This window comes from Malaclemys terrapin, chromosome 20, assembly GCF_027887155.1.
Source record: "Malaclemys terrapin pileata isolate rMalTer1 chromosome 20, rMalTer1.hap1, whole genome shotgun sequence".
NCBI lineage: Eukaryota > Metazoa > Chordata > Testudines > Emydidae > Malaclemys > Malaclemys terrapin.
Window position 1 is genome coordinate 16,834,267 of NC_071524.1, and position 19,243 is coordinate 16,853,509.

Here is a 19,243-nt window from a genome sequence, read left to right on the forward strand (position 1 = left end):
GTATGCAGTATTCAAGATGTGGGCGTACCATGGATTTATATAAGAGGAATAATATATTCTCCGTCTTCTCTATCCCCTTTTTAATTATTCCTAACATCCTGTTTGCTTTTTTGACCAGCTCTGCACACTGTGTGGAGTGTCCCATAGAGTATTTCCTGGAGAGTCCCACATGTCCCCCCCATTCGGGACTCCGGGCTTCAGCTGCGGCGCAGGGCGCACCGGGGCTTGGGGCTTTTCTCTTTGTTCTGAACACATGCATGTCAGGTACCAAGGGGCGTGAAGGCACTTCCTCGCCTTGTGCCAGGGTAACACAATCATATGTCCTTTTGGACATGCCGCGGCTGGCTGTGTGCAAATAACCCCCTGCCTGTTACTACGGGAAGAGAGAGACAAGGTAGGGGAGGTGATCTGGTTTATTGGACCGATCCCGTCGGTGAGAGAGACACACTTTTGAGCTCACCCTGAGCTCTTCTTCAGATCTGGGAAACAGACTCAGTGCGTCACAGCTAAATGCACAGCGAAACGGCTGTTTAGCATAAGCAGTTAACACACATTTCAAGCAACCGACACCCATGTGTCCTGATCCTGACTGTTTTCCTATCCGCCTACGCCGAAGCTTAATTCAGCTAACGCAAGGTGTTCTGGGAGCGTCAGCGAACAGGATTATAGAAAGACATAGGCCAAATTAGGCCAGGTCACTGCTCGAAATACACACATAATGTTATACTGATAGTGTAGTCTATTAATATGCATTAAGCACATGCTTGATAGAGATGAAATCCACCTCTCCTTTTTCAGGAGTATTTCTTTTACGTAGCGAGCAACGGCAACTCCTCCGGAGGTGTCTACGTCAACATGGAGAGCTACGTGAAGATCTATGACCTGCAGCCCAATAACCAGCTGCCCAGCAAGATTTACCTGGACAAGAATAACATCTATTCTTTCTCAGTGTTCCTGAGCATCAGGACGGCGGCAGAAAGCAGTAAGAGAGGAGAGTCTTGGGACGGGGATGTGAAAATAACGGGATTTTAACGGCTAGATGAATTTGTAGGAGATCAGAGGAGCCGGCGTTTCCTGAGTTAGAGCAGGGGGACTGGCCGTTGATGATAATAATAATAATAATAATAATACTTAGCGCTTTTCATCCGTAGACCTCAAAGTGCTTCACAAAGGAGGGCGGTAGCATTATCCCCATATTCCAGATGGAGAAACTGAGGCACGGAGTGGGCAAGGGACTCGCTCAAGGTTACCTCATAGAGCCCAGGTCTCCTGAGTCCCAGTCCTGCCCTCTATCCACTAGGCAAAACTGCCTCCTGTCAGAAGGGTCTCTATCCCCAGCTCTGGGGAGTGGTGTCTAGTGGTTAGAGCAGGGGGCTGGGAACTAGGAATCCTGGGTTCTGTTCCCAGCTCTGGGAGCGGAGTGGGTCTAATGGGTTACAGCAGTGGGGACTGGGAGTCAGGAGTCCCCTGTTTTACTCCCAACTGTAGGAGGGAAGGGAGGTCTAGTGAAGAGAGCAGGATGTCAGATCTGCTTTGACCTGGAGAGATCCACCTTGAAGGGGAGAGGAGCATTATATCTTTGGCCTGTTTGATCCTCGCCGGTTGAGGCCAGTTAGTGCCAATCAAAAATTCTGTCACTACCCACCTGGGTGAGATTTGAACCTGTGACCTTCAAGCAAAAGGGTCCCTGTAGTAGTTGTAAGTCTACATCCTTAAGCCACTCAATGCCCTTGCCTTTGCTGATGTGTGGATCTGATGACTATCTACCCAGAGCTTCTCTTAACTGGTTCAGCGATTGCATTAAAGGTCAAAGGCCCCTGTGCAAATGCAGCTGCTTGCCAGTGGATCTGTTTATGGCTAGTGTGATTCAAGGCTTTTCTCTTCTTCAGTGGGGGAAATGCCGGAAGAGAACTCCCTTGATTTTGTGTGGCTCACCGTCGTCTTAGCGCATCCGAAGTTTGTGGTTTCAGACCTCCACCGGCACTATCTGATCGGCCGGGGCTCCGTACTGTATACGGTGAGTACACAGGGCCGGCTACTTTAGAAGGGTCGGTAGTGCAAGGGTTCTGGTTTTGCAGCCGTTTCGATGTATTTCCCCACCAGCTGTCTTTCAGTGTTGGGATGGATTCAGCTACTCGGGTAGGTATCACTGGCAACGTTCAAGTGTATTGCAAGCACCCCTTCAAACCACCTCCATCCTGACCTGTAGCAGGCCCTGCTGGACCATAGAAAGATATTCTTGATTTAAAAACATCAGTGATGGAGAATCCACCACCTCCAGGGGAAGTTGTTCGAACACTTGATGACACTGTTGAAAATTCACATCTTATTTCTACTCTGATTTTTGGCAAACTTTAATATCCAGATGCTGGCCCTCACTCGACCTTCTTCTGCTAGATTAAAGAGTCATCTGCCATCAGAAATTTCTTCCCCACATAAGGACTTACAGAGCGTGTGATCAAGCCATGGGCTGCACACACACTAACTCTGGCTGCAAACTTTTCAGCAAAACGGTCACTTGATGAAAAATGCCGGTTCCCTCCAAATCGAAACACGCGTCAATTTCCACCACCTTTCATTTCGAGACACCCCGAAATGAAGTGTTTTAATAATACCTCAGCGTCCTGTTGCGACATTTTCAGAACTGAATATTTCCATGGGTTGGGGGTTTTGCAGTGTTTCAAAATGGAATTCATTCTTTCGGTTTAAAAAAAAAACCACATTTAAGTAAAAAGATTTTTAAAATGTCAAAATCGGAACGAACCGTTTTGATTTTATGGGAATGAAACATTTCGATGAAAATGAAATTGTGAATGTTTTCGGTTTAGTTCCGGAATGGCAAAAAGGTTGAAATCACGGAACTTCCTGTGAACCTGAAATTCCTCTTCAGCAGTCCCAGAGCTCTGCCCGTGTCCTTCAGTCCTCACCTGCAGCCAGCCCTGCTCTTCCAGGCCTAGGCACCCCCTTGCACAGCTCTGCCATCAGTCCTGGATCAATCCACGACAGAGGAATGATGAAATGCTTCCACTGGTCCCCATCTTCAGGGCTGCTCTGTCTCTTATGGAGCAGGAAATAGCCACAGCGCAGTGCGCTCCAGCCATAGCCCCGATCTGCCCCCTGTCGGCCCTGGGGGGCAGGGAATAGCCACAGCGCAGTGCGCTCCAGCCATAGCCCCGATCTGCCCCCTGTCGTCCCTGGGGGGCAGGGAATAGCCACAGCGTAGTGCGCTCTGACCACACCCCGATCCGCCCCCTGTGGGCCCTGGGGGGCAGGGAATAGCCACAGCGCAGTGCGCTCTGACCACGCCCCCGATCCGCCCCCTATGGGCCCTGGGGGGCAGGGAATAGCCACAGCGCAGTGCGCTCTGACCACACCCCGATCCGCCCCCTGTCGGCCCTGGGGGGCAGGGAATAGCCACAGCGCAGTGCGCTCTGGCCACACCCCGATCCGCCCCCTGTGGGCCCTGGGGGGCAGGGAATAGCCACAGCACAGTGCGCTCTGGCCACACCCCGATCTGCCCCCTGTCGTCCCTGGGGGGCAGGGAATAGCCACAGCGTAGTGCGCTCTGACCACACCCCGATCCGCCCCCTGTGGGCCCTGGGGGGCAGGGAATAGCCACAGCGCAGTGCGCTCTGACCACGCCCCCGATCCGCCCCCTATGGGCCCTGGGGGCAGGGAATAGCCACAGCGTAGTGCGCACTGACCACACCCCGATCCGCCCCCTGTGGGCCCTGGGGGGCAGGGAATAGCCACAACGCAATGTGCTCTGATCACACCCCGATCCACCCCCTATGGGCCCTGGGGGGCAGGGAATAGCCACAGCGCAGTGCGCTCTGGCCACACCCCGATCCGCCCCCTATGGGCCCTGGGGGGCAGGGAATAGCCACAGCGCAGTGCGCTCTGGCCACACCCCGATCTGCCCCCTGTCGGCCCTGGGGGGCAGGGAATAGCCACAGTGCAGTGCGCTCTGATCACACCCCGATCCGCCCCCTGTGGGCCCTGGGGGGCAGGGAATAGCCACAGTGCAGTGCGCTCTGGCCAAACCCCGATCCGCCCCCTGTTGGCCCTGGGGGCGGATCGGGGTGTGGCGGATCGGGGTGTGGCCAGAGCAAACAAAAAACCAAATCCTTTCATCTGGAACGGCTGCCTCAAAAAAGGGCCAATCCTGGGAGAACCCGGACAGGTGGCAACCGTACCCTCCATCCACGCCGCCGATCTGCTCCCTACACTGGGGGGTGGGAGCAGGGAGTGTGCAGACCCCAAAGAGCAGCTCTGTGCTGGCCAGTAAAGGCACCCCGCGTAGGGGGTGGTTCTCAGATTGTCCCTGCTCACTTGAAGGCCCCTTTATGCTTCAAGAGAAGCAAGGCCCCAAATGCTGATAAACCTCTGACCTTTATTCAGGAGCCCAATGCTTCTCCCAGTGCCCAAAGGGAGTTGGATCAGACCCTTTCTTCCTCAGTTACGGAGCCAGCCTGACCAGCACCCTGCAAATTCTCCCCACCAGGTGACCATCAGTGACACCGGACAGTACCCGAAACAAGAGCTGAGTGGGACGAACCTTCTGAAGAGTTCAGTGGCTTTAAAGGTAGGCTCAAGGGCTGGACTGTCGCCCAGCAAGGCACTCGGGAGCGAGGACAGAGCCACCACGTTATTAGCTCCTCGGCACAACTAGTTTCATCAGGCACGTCCCTGGGTGGTAACGGATGCCGTGCTGGGAAAATCTGCCAAAGGGTTAACAAGGCGGCTAGGAGAGTTTTTCCTTGTGCGGGAATGCGGGGCTGGGAGCGACACCTCAGATCACAGGCCAGATAGCAGTGGATCACTCTGCAGATGGAATTATTTCCGAGTTGATTCATGTTCTCAAAATTGTTTCGGCTAGGGTGATATCCAATGGAGTTGTATCGATTTATACCAGCTGGGGACCTGCCCAGTAGCTCCAGATAAAGACAGTGCTGCATGTTAGTGCAAGATACATCGGGCCAGATGCTGTATATCGGCCACTGAGAGCCCCCCCAGAAGGGGAGCTCTCAGCTGTCAGGCCTGAGAGCGAGGGCTGTGGGCAGGAGAGGGTGGCCAGCATAATCTAGAGCTGCGTCAGAGCGCCAGCCCCTGGTAGGATTGGGGAGAGCGGAAAGACTTCCCTGCCTGTTCTTCACACCCTCCACTGCGCACCGCATGGCCCAGCCCAAGGATCGGGCCCTCTGATTCAAAGCAAACATGCTGACAACTCCCTGTGCCTGGAAGGAGAAGCTTCTGACAAATCTATAAGAGGAGGCCATTCAAAGTCCCTCCCTAACGAGCTCGTTAAATTAGGCCGAGTGACTGAGATTGCCTCACCACCTTGGCTGGAGACAGGTCTCACGCTGAGACAAGTCCCTCCCTGAAGGTTCTGGTTCTATCCAACATCGGAGGAAGAGACAGAGCCCAGCCTCGAGACAGCCCCGGTATAGAAGCAATTCGCCCTCAGATCATCTGTGAGATCTGGCTATATAACATAGGTTTACACTGGCTCGCCACACGAAGAGGTGTGATTCTGAACTGATACCAGATTGAGCCTGATGTCACTGGAATTGCTCCTGATTTAAGCCGCTCTCAGAACCCCCACTGCTGTAATGGCCACAGGGCTCCGTTAGTGCTCTGCCGATGCAGAGTAAATCCACTGACTTCCATGGTGTAAGTGACGTAAGAACCTAGCCCTCGATACTTAGACACGGAGAAATGATATTGGTGTCCCTTCTGCCCTGAGCAGTTAGCCAAAATCCAGGGGCTTGCGGCTTCTTTCCAGCAGAAGGAGAAATTGACGATGGTACAATCCTGTTTATTTACAAACGTCTACCGAGGTTCCGGCGCTCCTGGTGCCAGCCCAGTGCTCTGTCCACTAGGCCATGCTGCCTTCTAGGAGCCAGGCTCTGTGCTAAGCCCCAGCTTTTAAACAGTCCCTTAGAGGACTCCCGTCAGTGGGCCAGATGCCCAGAGGGTCCCATTCTGCCTTCAGTGGAGGCCACATGGTGTCTGGGCTCCAGCCCTCCTGCCTCATCCCGGAGCTCTGCTGGCAAGTCCAACTGAGACTGACTCCTGGTCAGAGACTCGTACGCTCTGCAGGGACCTGTGCACCTCGGCAGGTGCTCACAGTGATGCCAGGCGGCCTGGGTTCATTAGCCACCTGGAACCCAGAACCTTGGGTTACAGAGAAGCAAAGATTGAGATATAGTCCATCCTGACCAAGCCACAACTCCCCTGAGCCATCCTCTTAGTCTCTGTCCCTTTGTCTGTCAGTCCCAGGTGAGCCCCTCACCCGCCTCTCCTATTCCAGCCTCCTGTCCCCTCCTGAGCCATTGTCTTCCTGCAGATCCCTGCTGAGTTCACATGTTCCACCTGCCTGGCATCCCGGTTCCTAGGTGTTCAGTCGTTGGGGTTCCCGTTGTCTCTTCTCTATTGATCTGGGAAGGGTTCAGCCCGTCCTTTAACGACCCCCGGGTCCCACCCCAGACAGTCATGTGACACAAACACCTCCATGTCTCCAGCTCTGTCAGGTAAGTCCTTGCCATGCACATCGATGAGAACACTATTACAGAAGGGTCCCGCTTCGTCACAGCCTGTGTCTGGCAGCAGCCAGAGCAGAGGAAGGTGTAAGAAACCAGCAGTAGCAGGCACAGGATAATCTGTCCCCCACATTAGGTCTCACGCTGACCCCTCGTCACTGGCAATTGGATTAAAAGGTTTAATAGCCCTTCTTCCAGATCTCGGTTAGCATTAGCGATGATAACGCTGGGTGACCTTGTTATCCATATGTACGGCCAGTCTGGCTTAGTTCTTCTCCTCAATGACATCCTGTGGCAAGGAGTTCCACAGGCCGATTACAGTCCAGTGAAAGCCTCAGATTCTTTCCTGCATTGAGATCGGCTCAGTTCAGGAGTACGGGGGCTGTCGGGTCTCTGCACCTGCACAGCTTCAGCCCCAGCGTAGGTCAGAACAAGGATCCTGAAGGTTCCCACCATGTGTTTGCTTCGGAGAACAGGTAGTATTGGACATAGCTGGGAGTGGGCCGGCTCCGTGGTCTGATCTGCCAGGGCAGCAGCCGGGATATCAGGCGAGACGGGGCAGTGATGTGAGCAAACACAGCAAGAGGCAGGATCCCGGACTCCATGGGCCAGTGGGCTGATCCAGCGGGACGGCCCAGTGACCTTTGACTCCTCTTGTCAGTGACAGGACAATGGACTTTTCCTTTGTTTGGTCCTAACAGACCTTCATTTTCGATTTAAACATTCCAGGTTATAAATGCGGCAACAAATTGTTACCACTACACAGCGTCCGGCCCAAAACTCCAGGTAACTATTGGGTCTGAACCCCTGGGAAAGGCAAATTAATGAGACTTTATTAACATTTTGTTTGGGATAATGGAGCAATAATATCATCTAATCTATCTATCCCCATACACCCCCTCTATCTAATATATCCCCGTACACCCCCTCCATCTATCTATCTATCCCCATCCACCCCCTCTGTCTAACCTATCCCCGTACACCCCCTCCATCTATCTAATCTATATATCTATCTATCCCATCCACCCCCTCTATCTATCTATCTATCCCCATCCACCCCCTCTATCTATCCCCATACACCCCCTCTATCTATCCCCATACACCCCCTCTATCTATCTATCTGTCTATCTATCTATCTCCATACACCCCATCTATCTAGCTATCTATCACCATACACCCCTTCTATCTATCTATCACCATACACCCCTTCTATCTAGCTATCTATCTCACGCTCTTTCCAAATGTGGAGAGAGCTAACTACCGCCCCCCACCAAGGTTCCCTTAACTCTGCCCCACTGGAGCAGGCAGTAGCCACTGGGAATGGGTCAGTATCGGGGGAGCGGTACCTTAATAAGCCGACAGGAGCATTGGTTGCATTCCACAGATTGGAATTCCAGCGTTTGGCTGTATGCATTAGACCCCCCACGACCATCCCTGGGGCACCTTACAAACTCCAGAGTGAACGAGTGTGTCTTTTTCTCGCCCCCTCCCCTCCTCTGCAGGGCTATGCCATGGTGCCAATCTTTATTGGCTGCCCCCCGGGCAAGAGGCTGGCCTTTGACATCACCAAGACCCTGAAGTACACCACCAAACAGAACAAGCGGTACTTTGACTGCATCCACAAGAACCCAGAGATGCCCTGTTTCTTCTTTAACGATGGTAAGGAGAGGCAGATGAAGGTGTCCACACAGGGGACCAGATCCTGGCTGAGGCCCAGAGACCGATTGAACAGGACCCTGCTGGTAAAACCCCACTTAGCTTGTCTGGCATGGACACTAGCTTGACCCTTTTGCAGCGGCGGCGGCTGCTGGCTGTCACTGCTGGAGTCCGGGAGATTCGGGAGTAGATGGGGGGCGGGAGGGGATCCCGGCTAGATCCTGGCTTGATTCTGATCTGAGCCTTGATTCTTGGTTGTGATCCAAGGCCCGACTGTGGATGGCCTGAGCTGCCCAGAAATCGGCCTCGGTTTGGCTATTCCAGTGTCTTAGAGTCGTGGGGCTGGACTCGGATGCAGCCTGCTGATCTCTATGTTCTCAGAGCCCTCCATGGAGCAAAGCCACCGCAGCTTCCCCTTAGCCCAGTGGTTCTCTTCTCCCCCACTTCCCACCTAGCTGGGTTCCCCTCTTCCATTCCCATCGAGCTGGGATCTAGCCAGAACTCCCCCCTTTTCTCCAGCCAGGATGTCACCGGGATCCCCTTCCACTTAGCCAGATGGGCCGGACAGGATGGCCTCGCCCGTTCAATACTGGTTTCTGACTGCAGCAGCAACCCCTGGGGGTGTCATGCTGTCTTTGGGGCGAGGTGCACAGTTAAAATGATGAACTTTGACATTCTTCTCTTTCCCGCAGTATTGTATCCCTTCTTCTTGATCCAAGACATGGTGACGGGGGACTCGGGACCTTTCCTGGGCAGGTGAGGGTTGGGCAAAGCCACCCCCTTGGCTTTAGCAAAACTCACCCAGGGCTGGGAGATCGGGTGGGTGAGGTCGTGTCTTTTATTGCTAGTGGAAGAGACGAGCTTTCGGGCTTGCACGGAGCTCTGCTTCAGGCCCCTTCAGGAGCTCAGAGTAAGAGCCAAAACTCTCCTCTGTCAACAGCAGAAGTTGGGCCAGTAAAAGATGCTGAGCCACTAGAGGGCGACAAGGACCCAGTAGGCGTTACACCAGGGGTCGGCAACCTCTGGCACGCGGCTCGCCAGGGTAAGCCCCCTGGTGGGCCGGGCCGGTTTGTTTACCTGCCGCGTCTGCAGGTTTGGCCGATCGCGGCTCCCACTGGCCACGGTTTGCCGCTCCAGGCCAATGGGGGCGGTGGGAAGCGGCAGCCAGCACATCCCTCGGCCCACGCCGCTTCCCGCAGCCCCCATTGGCCTGGAGCGGCAAACTGCGGACAGTGGGAGCCGCGATCGGCCGAACCTGCGGACGCGGCAGGTAAACAAACTGGCCCGGCCCGGCAGGGGGCTTACCCTGGCGAGCCGCATGCCAGAGGTTGCCGACTCCTGCGTTACACTGAAGCTACTGGTCTTGCCCTTTGGGGTGAGCGGGGTGAGGAGGGCTCCCCCCAGCTGTCTGAGCCGCGTGGCTAGGAGGACTTGCCCCCTTAGTGAGGCCGTTGGGCTGGTTTTCACGGCAGCGTGTTCTTTGTTCCGCTGCAGCTACACGCTGAGGATCATTGGCGGAGGGCCGTACTCGGAGAGCCGGATCCGCATCTATAGCCCGAGCGAAATCCTCGACTATAACACGGCAAACGGCAGGTAGGACACAGCTACCCCCAATGGAGGTCTGTAACCGCGCGGATCTGTGACTCTGGACACTTTCTCTCCCCAGCACACCGCAGAGTCTGATCTGGATGAGGGCTAATCGCACAAAACCTGCCCTTACCGATCCCGAAGGCTTCAATATCTTCTCCGGAACCGACTGTGGGATCAAGTAAGGAAATATCGGAGTGGGTACGCCGCTTTCCAGCCCCTTCCCTGCCATTCTCCACCAGGACCTGGCTTGTTCTCTTTTCATCCACTCCCAGGGCGGTTTATTCCCTGTACATTATCATTGTTCATCTGAAAGGTGCCATCGGGTAGAGCTTTGATCACAGACCGCATTAAAGCCAGCGTCCGTGCAAAGCACTCTCCTGCAGGCTCAGTGGCAGGAGCAATGAAGCCCCTTTATGCAGAAGAGATAGCTACAAAGAAAGAGGGAGTGCCCAAGGCAGAGCTCAGCTGTGCGGGAAGGCAAGTTTGCCTGGTTGCCAGCCCAGGGCTAGGACAGCGAGCCTGGGGAAGCAGCTGTGAGTGTGACCCTGGGAGGGAGCAGAGAGACAGGGTTTCTTGGGCACAGAGCCCACTGGAGGGGCAGATTTGGGAATTTCAGAACAAGAATCTGCCTGCGGCTGTTTGAGATGGGACTTTGTGGGGGTCTTTTGCCAATAAACCAAGAATAGACCTGATTCGTATCACTGATAGCTCATCCTAACCGAAAAAGCCCTGCGAAGCCCCAAATATTGGTTACCTGCTCTGGCCGAAGGGGCGCTGTTACGATTCATTTGTATCACGGTAGCACCTGGAGGCTAGTGCGCCGTTGTGCTGGGCACTGTGCCGACCTGTAACCACAGAGACAGCCCCTGCCTGGAACAGCTGAAATGCTTTGCACTGTGCTTCGGGAGGTGCTGGATTCCTAGGGGACAAGAGTGGTCATCACCAGCACTGAAGGCTTCCCGGCAGGCGGGCCACCCAGGGCCCACGCTCATGGCGTCTTTCCCCTCCTGCAGGTGGGTCTGTGAGCAGAACTCCCCCTGTTACGATGTGGTTCCCTTAGACCTGACAGCTCCGGATTACTTCTTTTTGGTGGAGGTGTCTAACAGGTGAGCCTTACGTGGCCCTTTAAAGCCAAGGGCATTCGGCGGCGGTGTACGCTGGGTTGCCGACCCTGGCGTCTGTCGACAATAGCCCCTGGCTCTTCTGCAGATCCCATAGCGACTCGCCCAAAGTCACCCAGCTTTCCTGAGTCCTAGTCCAGAGCTTGATCCACTAGGCCACACTGTCCCTCCCAGGCTCCACCTCCTGGACCAGCCTCAGGGCTGCCCCAACTCACGCTTCCTAGGGGATGTCGTGAGCTGCTCTGGCAACGATACGGGCCCTTGGAGTGAGTAGAAGTGGCCCCTGGAGATCACGCTTGCGCAAAGGGCTTCCTCTGCTGGCTTTGCCCTCAGCCCGTCCCAGTGGGTATGTTAGGGATGGGCATGGCCAGAACACCCTCGGCTGCAGCCGTTCTCAGCTCCTCAGGGTCTTGGGACATGGAGGATAAACTAGAGCAACCTCGAGGCTGCTCTAACTTAAACTGTAGGGCAGGCCCCTGCACAGCCCCGTAATACAGAGAGCACAACAGGGGCAGAAACCCACCTTTGCCCCCTGCCCCAAGTCCAGGAATGGAGTAACCAAGAGTCAGGACCCCTAGTCTAATGTTAAATGTCCCCCTGCCGATCTCCCCCAGCACCGTATCCAGAGCCTGGCCCTGCGCCCCCACCAGGAATCTCTCTCTCCATGTCCTGGCCATCCTTGGCTTGTTAAGAGCTCTTGCAAACCCATTTGCAAGCCACCGCTGCAGAGGCAGCGCAAGGGACGCTGGGATACCTACCCTCACCGTCCTGCGTGGAATGGGACGCGGCGGGTGGAGGCCGGCCTTGGGATGTCCCGGGGGTGGCCGCGCTCACCCGAGACGGCTGCAGGGCTTGAATGACAGCGACGGCTGCCCCGGCGACGGGGCGGCCTGTGCCCTGAGCCCCCAGGTCCGTCCCTGCAGGGCCGTGGACAAAAGCACCTACTGCGACTACGACCTGGAGTTTGTGATCCACATTCACGGCCTGCGGCTCAGCCCCTCCCGGGCAATCATCTTCGTGAAGGTACGGGGGGACGGGACCGGAAGGTGATCCAGGGACCTGATCCTGCTCACTCCAGCCAGCAGGATTGTCATGCCCTCTCCAGGGACTGGTGTCGGGAGGCCAGCCGACAGGTGGGGACCACGCTGGCCCCAGTGTCGGGGAGCGCAAAGGGGCACAACCGGGGAGGTGGCCCATAGCTTTACTTGGCGATGGCTAGGAGCTGTGACAGCCTGTACGCGCTAGTCACCGCAGAGGGGCAGCCTGGAATGGCGGCCGAAGCACAAGGTGGGAGAAACCTGATGGCCGGGCCACACTGGGAACAGAACCCAGGAGTCCTGACACCCAGCACCCCCACTCTACCCACTAGGCCCCACTCCTTTCCCAGAGCTGGGATAGAACCCAAGAGTCCCGACGCCCAGCCCCCCAGCCCATGTGCCCTGCTGCTCTAACCACTAGACAGTACTCTCCTCCCAGAGCTGGGATAGAACCCAGGAGTCCTGCCTCTACCTGCTAAACCAGACTCCACCTCCTCCCAATTCTGTACACCCAGAGCTGTCCCGGTGCCAGCCGGACGAGTCTCCCCAGGCACCCCACACCTGCAGTTGAGACTGGCCCTGCCTTTTTCTCAAAGGAACCGTAGTTCTCCATAGCCACAGACAGGGGTAACGGGACGTCTCCCCCCGCTTTTCCCCCGGCAGATGTCCATGGCCGTTCTCACCAGCATTGTCGTCTTGTACATCCTCCACCAAGTCCTGGGGCCCATGATCTGGGCCGGCTTCACCCGACTGATCCAAAGATTTGAAGAGGCCCTAGCTATTCGGACAGGTGAGCTATTGCTCCCACACAGTTACCATCTTAGGAGAACTCAGCCGACCTAGCTCCCCCCTGGCCATTGTTAGACTGTTGAATGGGGACATCATGACAATCCCATGGGGTTTACAACACCCCCAGCCAGCCACAGCCCGGTTCTAACCCACCATAAGGAGTCAGCTAGCCCCGGTCATAACCCACCCCCAGCTGGGCCAGCTAGTCCGATTTCTAACCCACCCTCAGCTGGGCCAGCTAGTCCGATTTCTAACCCACCCCCCAGCTGGGCCAGCTAGTCCGATTTCTAACCCACCCCCCAGCTGGGCCAGCTAGTCCGATTTCTAACCCACCCCCCAGCTGGGCCAGCTAGTCCGATTTCTAACCCACCCCCCAGCTGGGCCAGCTAGTCCGATTTCTAACCCACCCCCCAGCTGGGCCAGCTAGTCCGATTTCTAACCCACCCCCAGCTGGGCCAGCTAGTCCGATTTCTAACCCACCCCCCAGCTGGGCCAGCTAGTCCGATTTCTAACCCACCCCCCAGCTGGGCCAGCTAGTCCGATTTCTAACCCACCCCCAGCTGGGCCAGCTAGTCCGATTTCTAACCCACCCCCCAGCTGGGCCAGCTAGTCCGATTTCTAACCCACCCCCCAGCTGGGCCAGCTAGTCCGATTTCTAACCCACCCCCCAGCTGGGCCAGCTAGTCCGATTTCTAACCCACCCCCCAGCTGGGCCAGCTAGTCCGATTTCTAACCCACCCCCAGCTGGGCCAGCTAGCCCGATTTCTAACCCACCCCCAGCTGGGCCAGCTAGCCTAGATTCTAACCCATTTCCAAGTGCGGGTGCGAGGTTGTTTGTGTGGATGGGAGGGGCTCTGGCTGACCCCCGGGGGTTAGCTGAGCAGTGCAGATGGATGCCTATGCTGGGCCCCTGGTATGCTGGGATGTGACAGCCCTGCTGCATGTCACTGTCATTGACACAGATGTCACTGCCTTCCCCTCCCTGCCCACCAGCTGTTCCAACTCTGCCTTGCTCTGTTCTTCCAGAGTCCAGCATCACCTTCACCTCTTACTCCAGCCAAAGCCAGGGGAGCTCCCACCACACGCCCCCCTAGTAGACCTGCATCAGTGACAACGGCCACCTGCCCCGGAGCAGCACGGAAGAACTGGCCCCCCAGCGTCCCATCTTCCCTATCGCGAGTCCCCGCCTGTATCCAAACGTGCCTTTCCTCTCCGCGGTCCCCAGCAGCCCGAGAGCCCCTAAGCCTTCCTCCCCTGCTCTCTGCGTCTGGCCGGGACCTTTGTCACGACTTGTCTGACCATTCCAGGCTCGCTAGACCCAAGCCGTGGTGGGTGTGCTATTGCTCAGATCTGGCATCGCTCTGCCGCTTTTCCTGGCTAAAGCAGAGGGGATCAGGGCTTTTCACAGTAGCCCTTGAGCCAACGATAGCCAATCAGAACTATAAAGACCTGAACCCACGGGGCGTTGGTCTAAACGCCGCAGCTAGGCTCAGACCGGTGGAGAACGGCGGCCGGTATTCCATCAGCAGCTGGCCTTTCCCAGTTCAACTGGAACAGGAGCGCCATTTGACCGCCCATTTCGCTGCCCCCGGCCTTAGCCGTGATGGTACCCAAGCTCCAGGCATGATTGTAAGGGCAGCGAGCGGCAGGTCCGCCGCGCCCGTCTGAGCAGGACCCGGAGCTCCCGCGCGGTGAGCGGGACCTTTGGATACAGGAATTCCCATGTCGAAATCTCTCGCTTTGCTGAACGAATGAAAATCTTCCTGTCTCCTTCCGGTTCCTTTTGTATTTCCCAGCCTTCAGCAGCAAGGCACGGTTGTTTCTGCGTGTGTGTGCAGGAGCGTTTGCTTAGCTGGTCCCTGCACCAGGCTCCATGGGACTCTCGTCTTATTTCGGTTGTTCAGTAAACTCTCTCGTTGTCTAAGAGGTGATCCCGAGTTGGGGAGTTGAATCTCTTGCTTCCCCCAGAACTGGCGCCAACCACTCCAGGGGAAATGCTCTGCCCTGGGTTCTGATTTCCATGCTCCCTGATGGTCTAAGGGACGGATCTCCAGCTAATGTAACTCAGCATCTCTCCGTTGGGGTTAATGGGCGAGATCCCCAGCTGGCGTCAAGCGGTGCGGCTCATTGGACCTGTTCCTCACCTGCCGTGGAGCTGGCCGAGAGGCTGGCCGGGTCCCCGAGGAGCAATGCTGGGTGGGTAAATTCACCAGCCAAGCTGACATTTTTCCACCCAGGCCTTGGTTTCTTTCTCAGTAGGATACTGGGAGCCAGGACTCCTGGGTCCATCCCATGTCCTGCCACCAACTCACTGAGCTCACAACTTGGGGGTGGGGGGCTTTGTGCTGCCCAGGATCCTACCCTGACACAGGGAGAGTCCTAGGGTAGGGGGGCAACAAACTGGCTCTATGCCACCCTTCCCCCTTCCAAGAGGAGCATGCTGGGATGGGGCCCTGTCTGGGATGTGATCCGCAACTGGCATAACTAAGAGCAGCCCTGAGGCTGCTGTAAATTACACCCTGGGCTGGTACAGGGCCAGCTTGGGGGGAGCGGAAAGGTGGCTTAAAACCACTTCCCCCCCCTCCCATCTCCTTGGCTTCAAGGAGTGTAAATTCAGCCCATCTGGGGTTTATTAATACCTACCTCTCACATAGCACTTTTCCTCAGTAGAGCCAGATCATTCCACCCATTTTACAGATGGGGAAACTGAGGCACAGAAAGAGGCTGCAACCTGCCCAAGGTCATCCAACGGGCCAAGCCAGGAATAGACACCCGCTTTCCTGAATCCCAGGCGAGCCCGCGACCTGCTCGGCCACCTGCCTGCACCTCATCCCCTGCCCTCCGCTGGGGAGGAAACAGCTGTCTGGATCTTTGCCGTGCTGCTTTCACAGCAAGGATAAGAGGCAGCTCCCGTTGCAACGTCCTGCTGATAAACGCGCATCGCAGCCTCCTCGCCACGCTGCCAGGATTATCTCCCCGCGGCAGCAGCCTAGCGTCGCCGGTGCTTTCCAGCCCTGACCCCAGAGACGCGGCTCTGCATTCAGCCGGCGCTGTCAGTCCCGGCCTCCTTTTGAACAGGAGCTGCCATTTATCGTCCTCGCGGAGAGATAAAGGTAGCTGCTTTCAGCCCGGCGGCCGGTAGCTTCTATTTCCACGCCGGCTTTTCAGCTGTAGAGACTAAGAAGCCAGCCAGGTCTGAATTCCCACCGGAAGAAACAAAGGCCAGAGGACAAACAGAGCCCCGCAGACGGACTGTAAGCTCTCGACCACCCCTCCAGTGTCTCCCCTCCCAAAGTGTGTCACCGTCAGGACCCACCACTGAAACAGTCACGATGATGCAGCTGCCTCTGGGGCAGGACATGACAGCTGTTTACAACAGCCGTGCCGCAAACCCCGCGGGACAGCAAGCGGGGAAGAGTCGCGTCTCCAACTGCCAGGAGGGAATTCAGGGAGGCAGAAACGGAATGAGCCAAGCTGGGATGAGGCCAGGAGGGAAGGGTTAAGCGTTGCTTAGGGGCTAGAGGGATGGGTAGTGGTTAGAGCAGAGCAGATGGGAAGCAGGGCGCCTGGGTTCTCTGAACTAGGGCAAATCCCAGGGCTAGACACGATTTACCTACTGGCTCTGTGTCACCCTACATCAAACGAGTGGAGAATGCTCCCTGCGTAATGTTTTACAGCCACGGAGCACTGGGGTGAATGGCTGGACTGGGTGCCAGAGAACAGAGAAACTCTGTGTTACAAGTACGATCTGGACCCGGTCACTCCAGGGGCCGGATACGGGGTTGGATGGCTTGTATGTTTCACATCCCCACTACAGGGCAAGTTACAACAGAGAAGGGGGTTCCCCTAGGCGGGGGGGACAGTAGCACTTTGCATCATGGGCCTGATTTTTCGGCTGCTGAAGTCAGAGCCATGTGGGCCCAATTGCCACCAGAAATGCTCCAACATGTGCTATAAATAGGTGATTAGCGCTAATGGCCCTCGTTAGGGGTAATTAGCCCCGCCAGGGAAAGCGGGACAGAACTGTGTCCTTTTGTGGGCTCCTTTGAAGGATGTTGAAGAATTGGCCTGGTTTAGCCAGGTAAGGCATTTCCGGCTTGTTACACTAAGATCCCTTCATGCTCTCGTGCCTAAGGAAGGGGAGCGGGGTCTAGCGGTTAGAGCAGGGTGGGTCTGGGAGCTGGGACTTCTGGGTTCTCTCCCCAGCTCTGAAAGGGGAGTGGGCTCTAGTGGGGAGAATGGAGGGATTGGGAATCGGGACTCCGGAGTTTTATTCCTCGCTTTGGCACCAGACTCACCGTGTTGATTTCTGGCTGGTGACTTTCCTGCTCTGTCCCTCAGTTTCCCATCTTTAAAGTGCCCCCCCCCCCTTCCGAGTCCACTATTGGGTAAAGATGGTCCTGGGCAAAAACCCTAGATCCCAACCCCCCTGAAATGTAGGGGCTTTATGGCTCGGGCCCTACTCTAACGACTTGGGGCTTGTCGACACGAGGAAACTTACCGGTATAATTATACCACTGTAATTATAGACTGGTCTAACTCTTATTCCAGGCTGAGTGCCTTTTCCCAGTTTAGCTTCTCACGTCTCTTCTTCTCCTGGCTTAGTCCCATCTAAGTGGGGTTGGCTCTGCAAGTCCTTCTACTCCATCCAGTCCGTCTTGATGCATTGCCTCAGAAATGCCCCAGCCGAGTCATACTGATAGCGCTATTTTACTGCTGTAATTCGGCTGGTAAATTTCCCCATGTGGACAAGCCCTTAATTAACGCTGGCAGGCTCTCAAGTGAGGAGATACCCCAGAGGTGGCTGTATTTGATCCCTGTATAAACAGCTGCCCTGTTCCACCCCAGAGACAGCTGCAATTCAGTGCTGGGTGAAGGATCCCTGTATAAACAGCTGCCCTGTTCCACCCCAGAGACAGCTGCAATTCAGTGCTGGGTGAAGGATCCCTGTATAAACAGCTGCCACATCCCACTGCAGAGGTAACTGCATCTCAATGCTGTGTGAGGGACCTTGTATAAATAGCTGTTGTACCACATTCCAGAGTCAGCCGCATCTCGGCATCAGGTGACGCTATCTGGGTGGAGAATTTGGGGGCTGAAAACACTATGTACATGTTATATGGATTATTTTAGGGATCAGAGTGCTGGAAAAACAGATGAGACGTTTCACCTCTGGCCTCTTACTGGAAAGTCTGACACAAAGCCTCTATTAGAAGAGAAAAAACCCACCCCACCAGTCACCAATTAGCCCAGATTCTTCTGTTTTCATCAGGATTACAAGCCCCCTTTCTTCCAACCCAGCATCCTTCATTCTCTGCTAATTCCATGTGACACCCGTGGCAAAAAAAACTACCTTAAAAACAGATGATTTTTCCTGCTTCAATTGGGGACACTTCTTCCCTTAATTCTCTTTAATTAAACAAATTGGCTCCGGCCTCCAGCATTTGCCCAGCTAACCTAGAAATGGGAGGCGAAAGGTTAATTGCGGCTAAAAATAGCTTTCTAGAAAGAACTTCATGGGGAGGAGCAAAAATCGAATAAATTATTTCTTAACTTGTAGCGGGAAGGAGCTGGGAGGCGAGTGCGAAGGTAAAATGCAAGTTTGGGAGCCCTCAGCACCTCGGATTCATCGCGTCTTTACCCTGTCTATCGGCAGAGCTCAATTCCATTGCGGAGTGAGTGGAGTGCAGGGGAAGTTAGGAAAGGCAAGGAGATGAGGGGGGTTTTCAGATGCGCCGTCTTCGGCTTCGCGTTGGTGTAACCCCGGCAGCAGGGTGGTTACTTGACCAAGCACGTTTATCCCTGCATAGCCTCTCGTGGGATTTATCGAAGCAGTCTCTCCTAGTGGGTAGAGCAGTAGGCCTCAAGTGGTCCCTTCCCCATCTGTGAAAAGGGGGCCGTGCTGGTGGGAAGCGCTCTCCAGGAGTGAGGGGTGGGTGCAGTTCTACTGGTACTGATTATTTCTCTGCCCAGCTAGGAATAATTTTTCCGAGTCCAGACAAAACCATCGGTGTCTTTGTTTACCTAAACCGGGAGTGTCCGTTTAGGGAGCCCCCTTATTTGGTTTAAGAGCAGCGTGCTTGGCGTTAGCTGGAATCCCTTCCTACGATCAACTTAAGCTAAACCAAAACATATCGTCATGTCCATGTGAGAGGCTTGGCTTCTTGGCCCTGTGCCACCCACAAAGTGTGCTTGGCAGAGGACCCTTCGCTTGGCACTTAGGCCTAGATCCTCAAAGGGATTTAGCCACCTAAGTGGGCTGCAGCCCACGAAAGCTTATGCTCAAATAAATTCGTTAGTCTCTAAGGTGCCACAAGTACTCCTGTTCTTCTTCCAGTGGTTTCAGTTAACCACCTTTGTGTCCACATGGCATCAGGTTGCATTGGCAAAGGTGTGTTGCACTGGGGATTGGCATCTCCAGGGGAACGGGCACATGGGTGCAGGGGGGAAATCAGTGCTGAGGACTGGGGAATGCCTGGCCCCCCACCCAGTTTAAACCCAAATCTTC

At 55.4% G+C, this 19,243-nt stretch overlaps 1 protein-coding gene across 1 annotated transcript in view; it reads left to right on the plus strand.

Annotated features, from left to right (window-relative positions):
* CATSPERG (cation channel sperm associated auxiliary subunit gamma) overlaps positions 1-14,666 on the plus strand; it is a 41,102-nt gene extending 26,436 nt beyond the window's left edge. The window contains exons 19-30 of the mRNA XM_054010286.1: positions 799-982; positions 1,890-2,017; positions 4,505-4,585; positions 7,272-7,328; positions 8,045-8,201; positions 8,891-8,954; positions 9,693-9,791; positions 9,865-9,966; positions 10,802-10,894; positions 11,833-11,932; positions 12,610-12,736; positions 13,762-14,666. Coding sequence (XP_053866261.1) covers positions 799-982; positions 1,890-2,017; positions 4,505-4,585; positions 7,272-7,328; positions 8,045-8,201; positions 8,891-8,954; positions 9,693-9,791; positions 9,865-9,966; positions 10,802-10,894; positions 11,833-11,932; positions 12,610-12,736; positions 13,762-13,829 — 1,260 coding nt within the window. The 3' untranslated portion in view covers positions 13,830-14,666. The remainder of the gene's footprint in view (positions 1-798; positions 983-1,889; positions 2,018-4,504; positions 4,586-7,271; positions 7,329-8,044; positions 8,202-8,890; positions 8,955-9,692; positions 9,792-9,864; positions 9,967-10,801; positions 10,895-11,832; positions 11,933-12,609; positions 12,737-13,761) is intronic.
* The last annotated feature ends 4,577 nt before the right edge of the window (positions 14,667-19,243 follow it).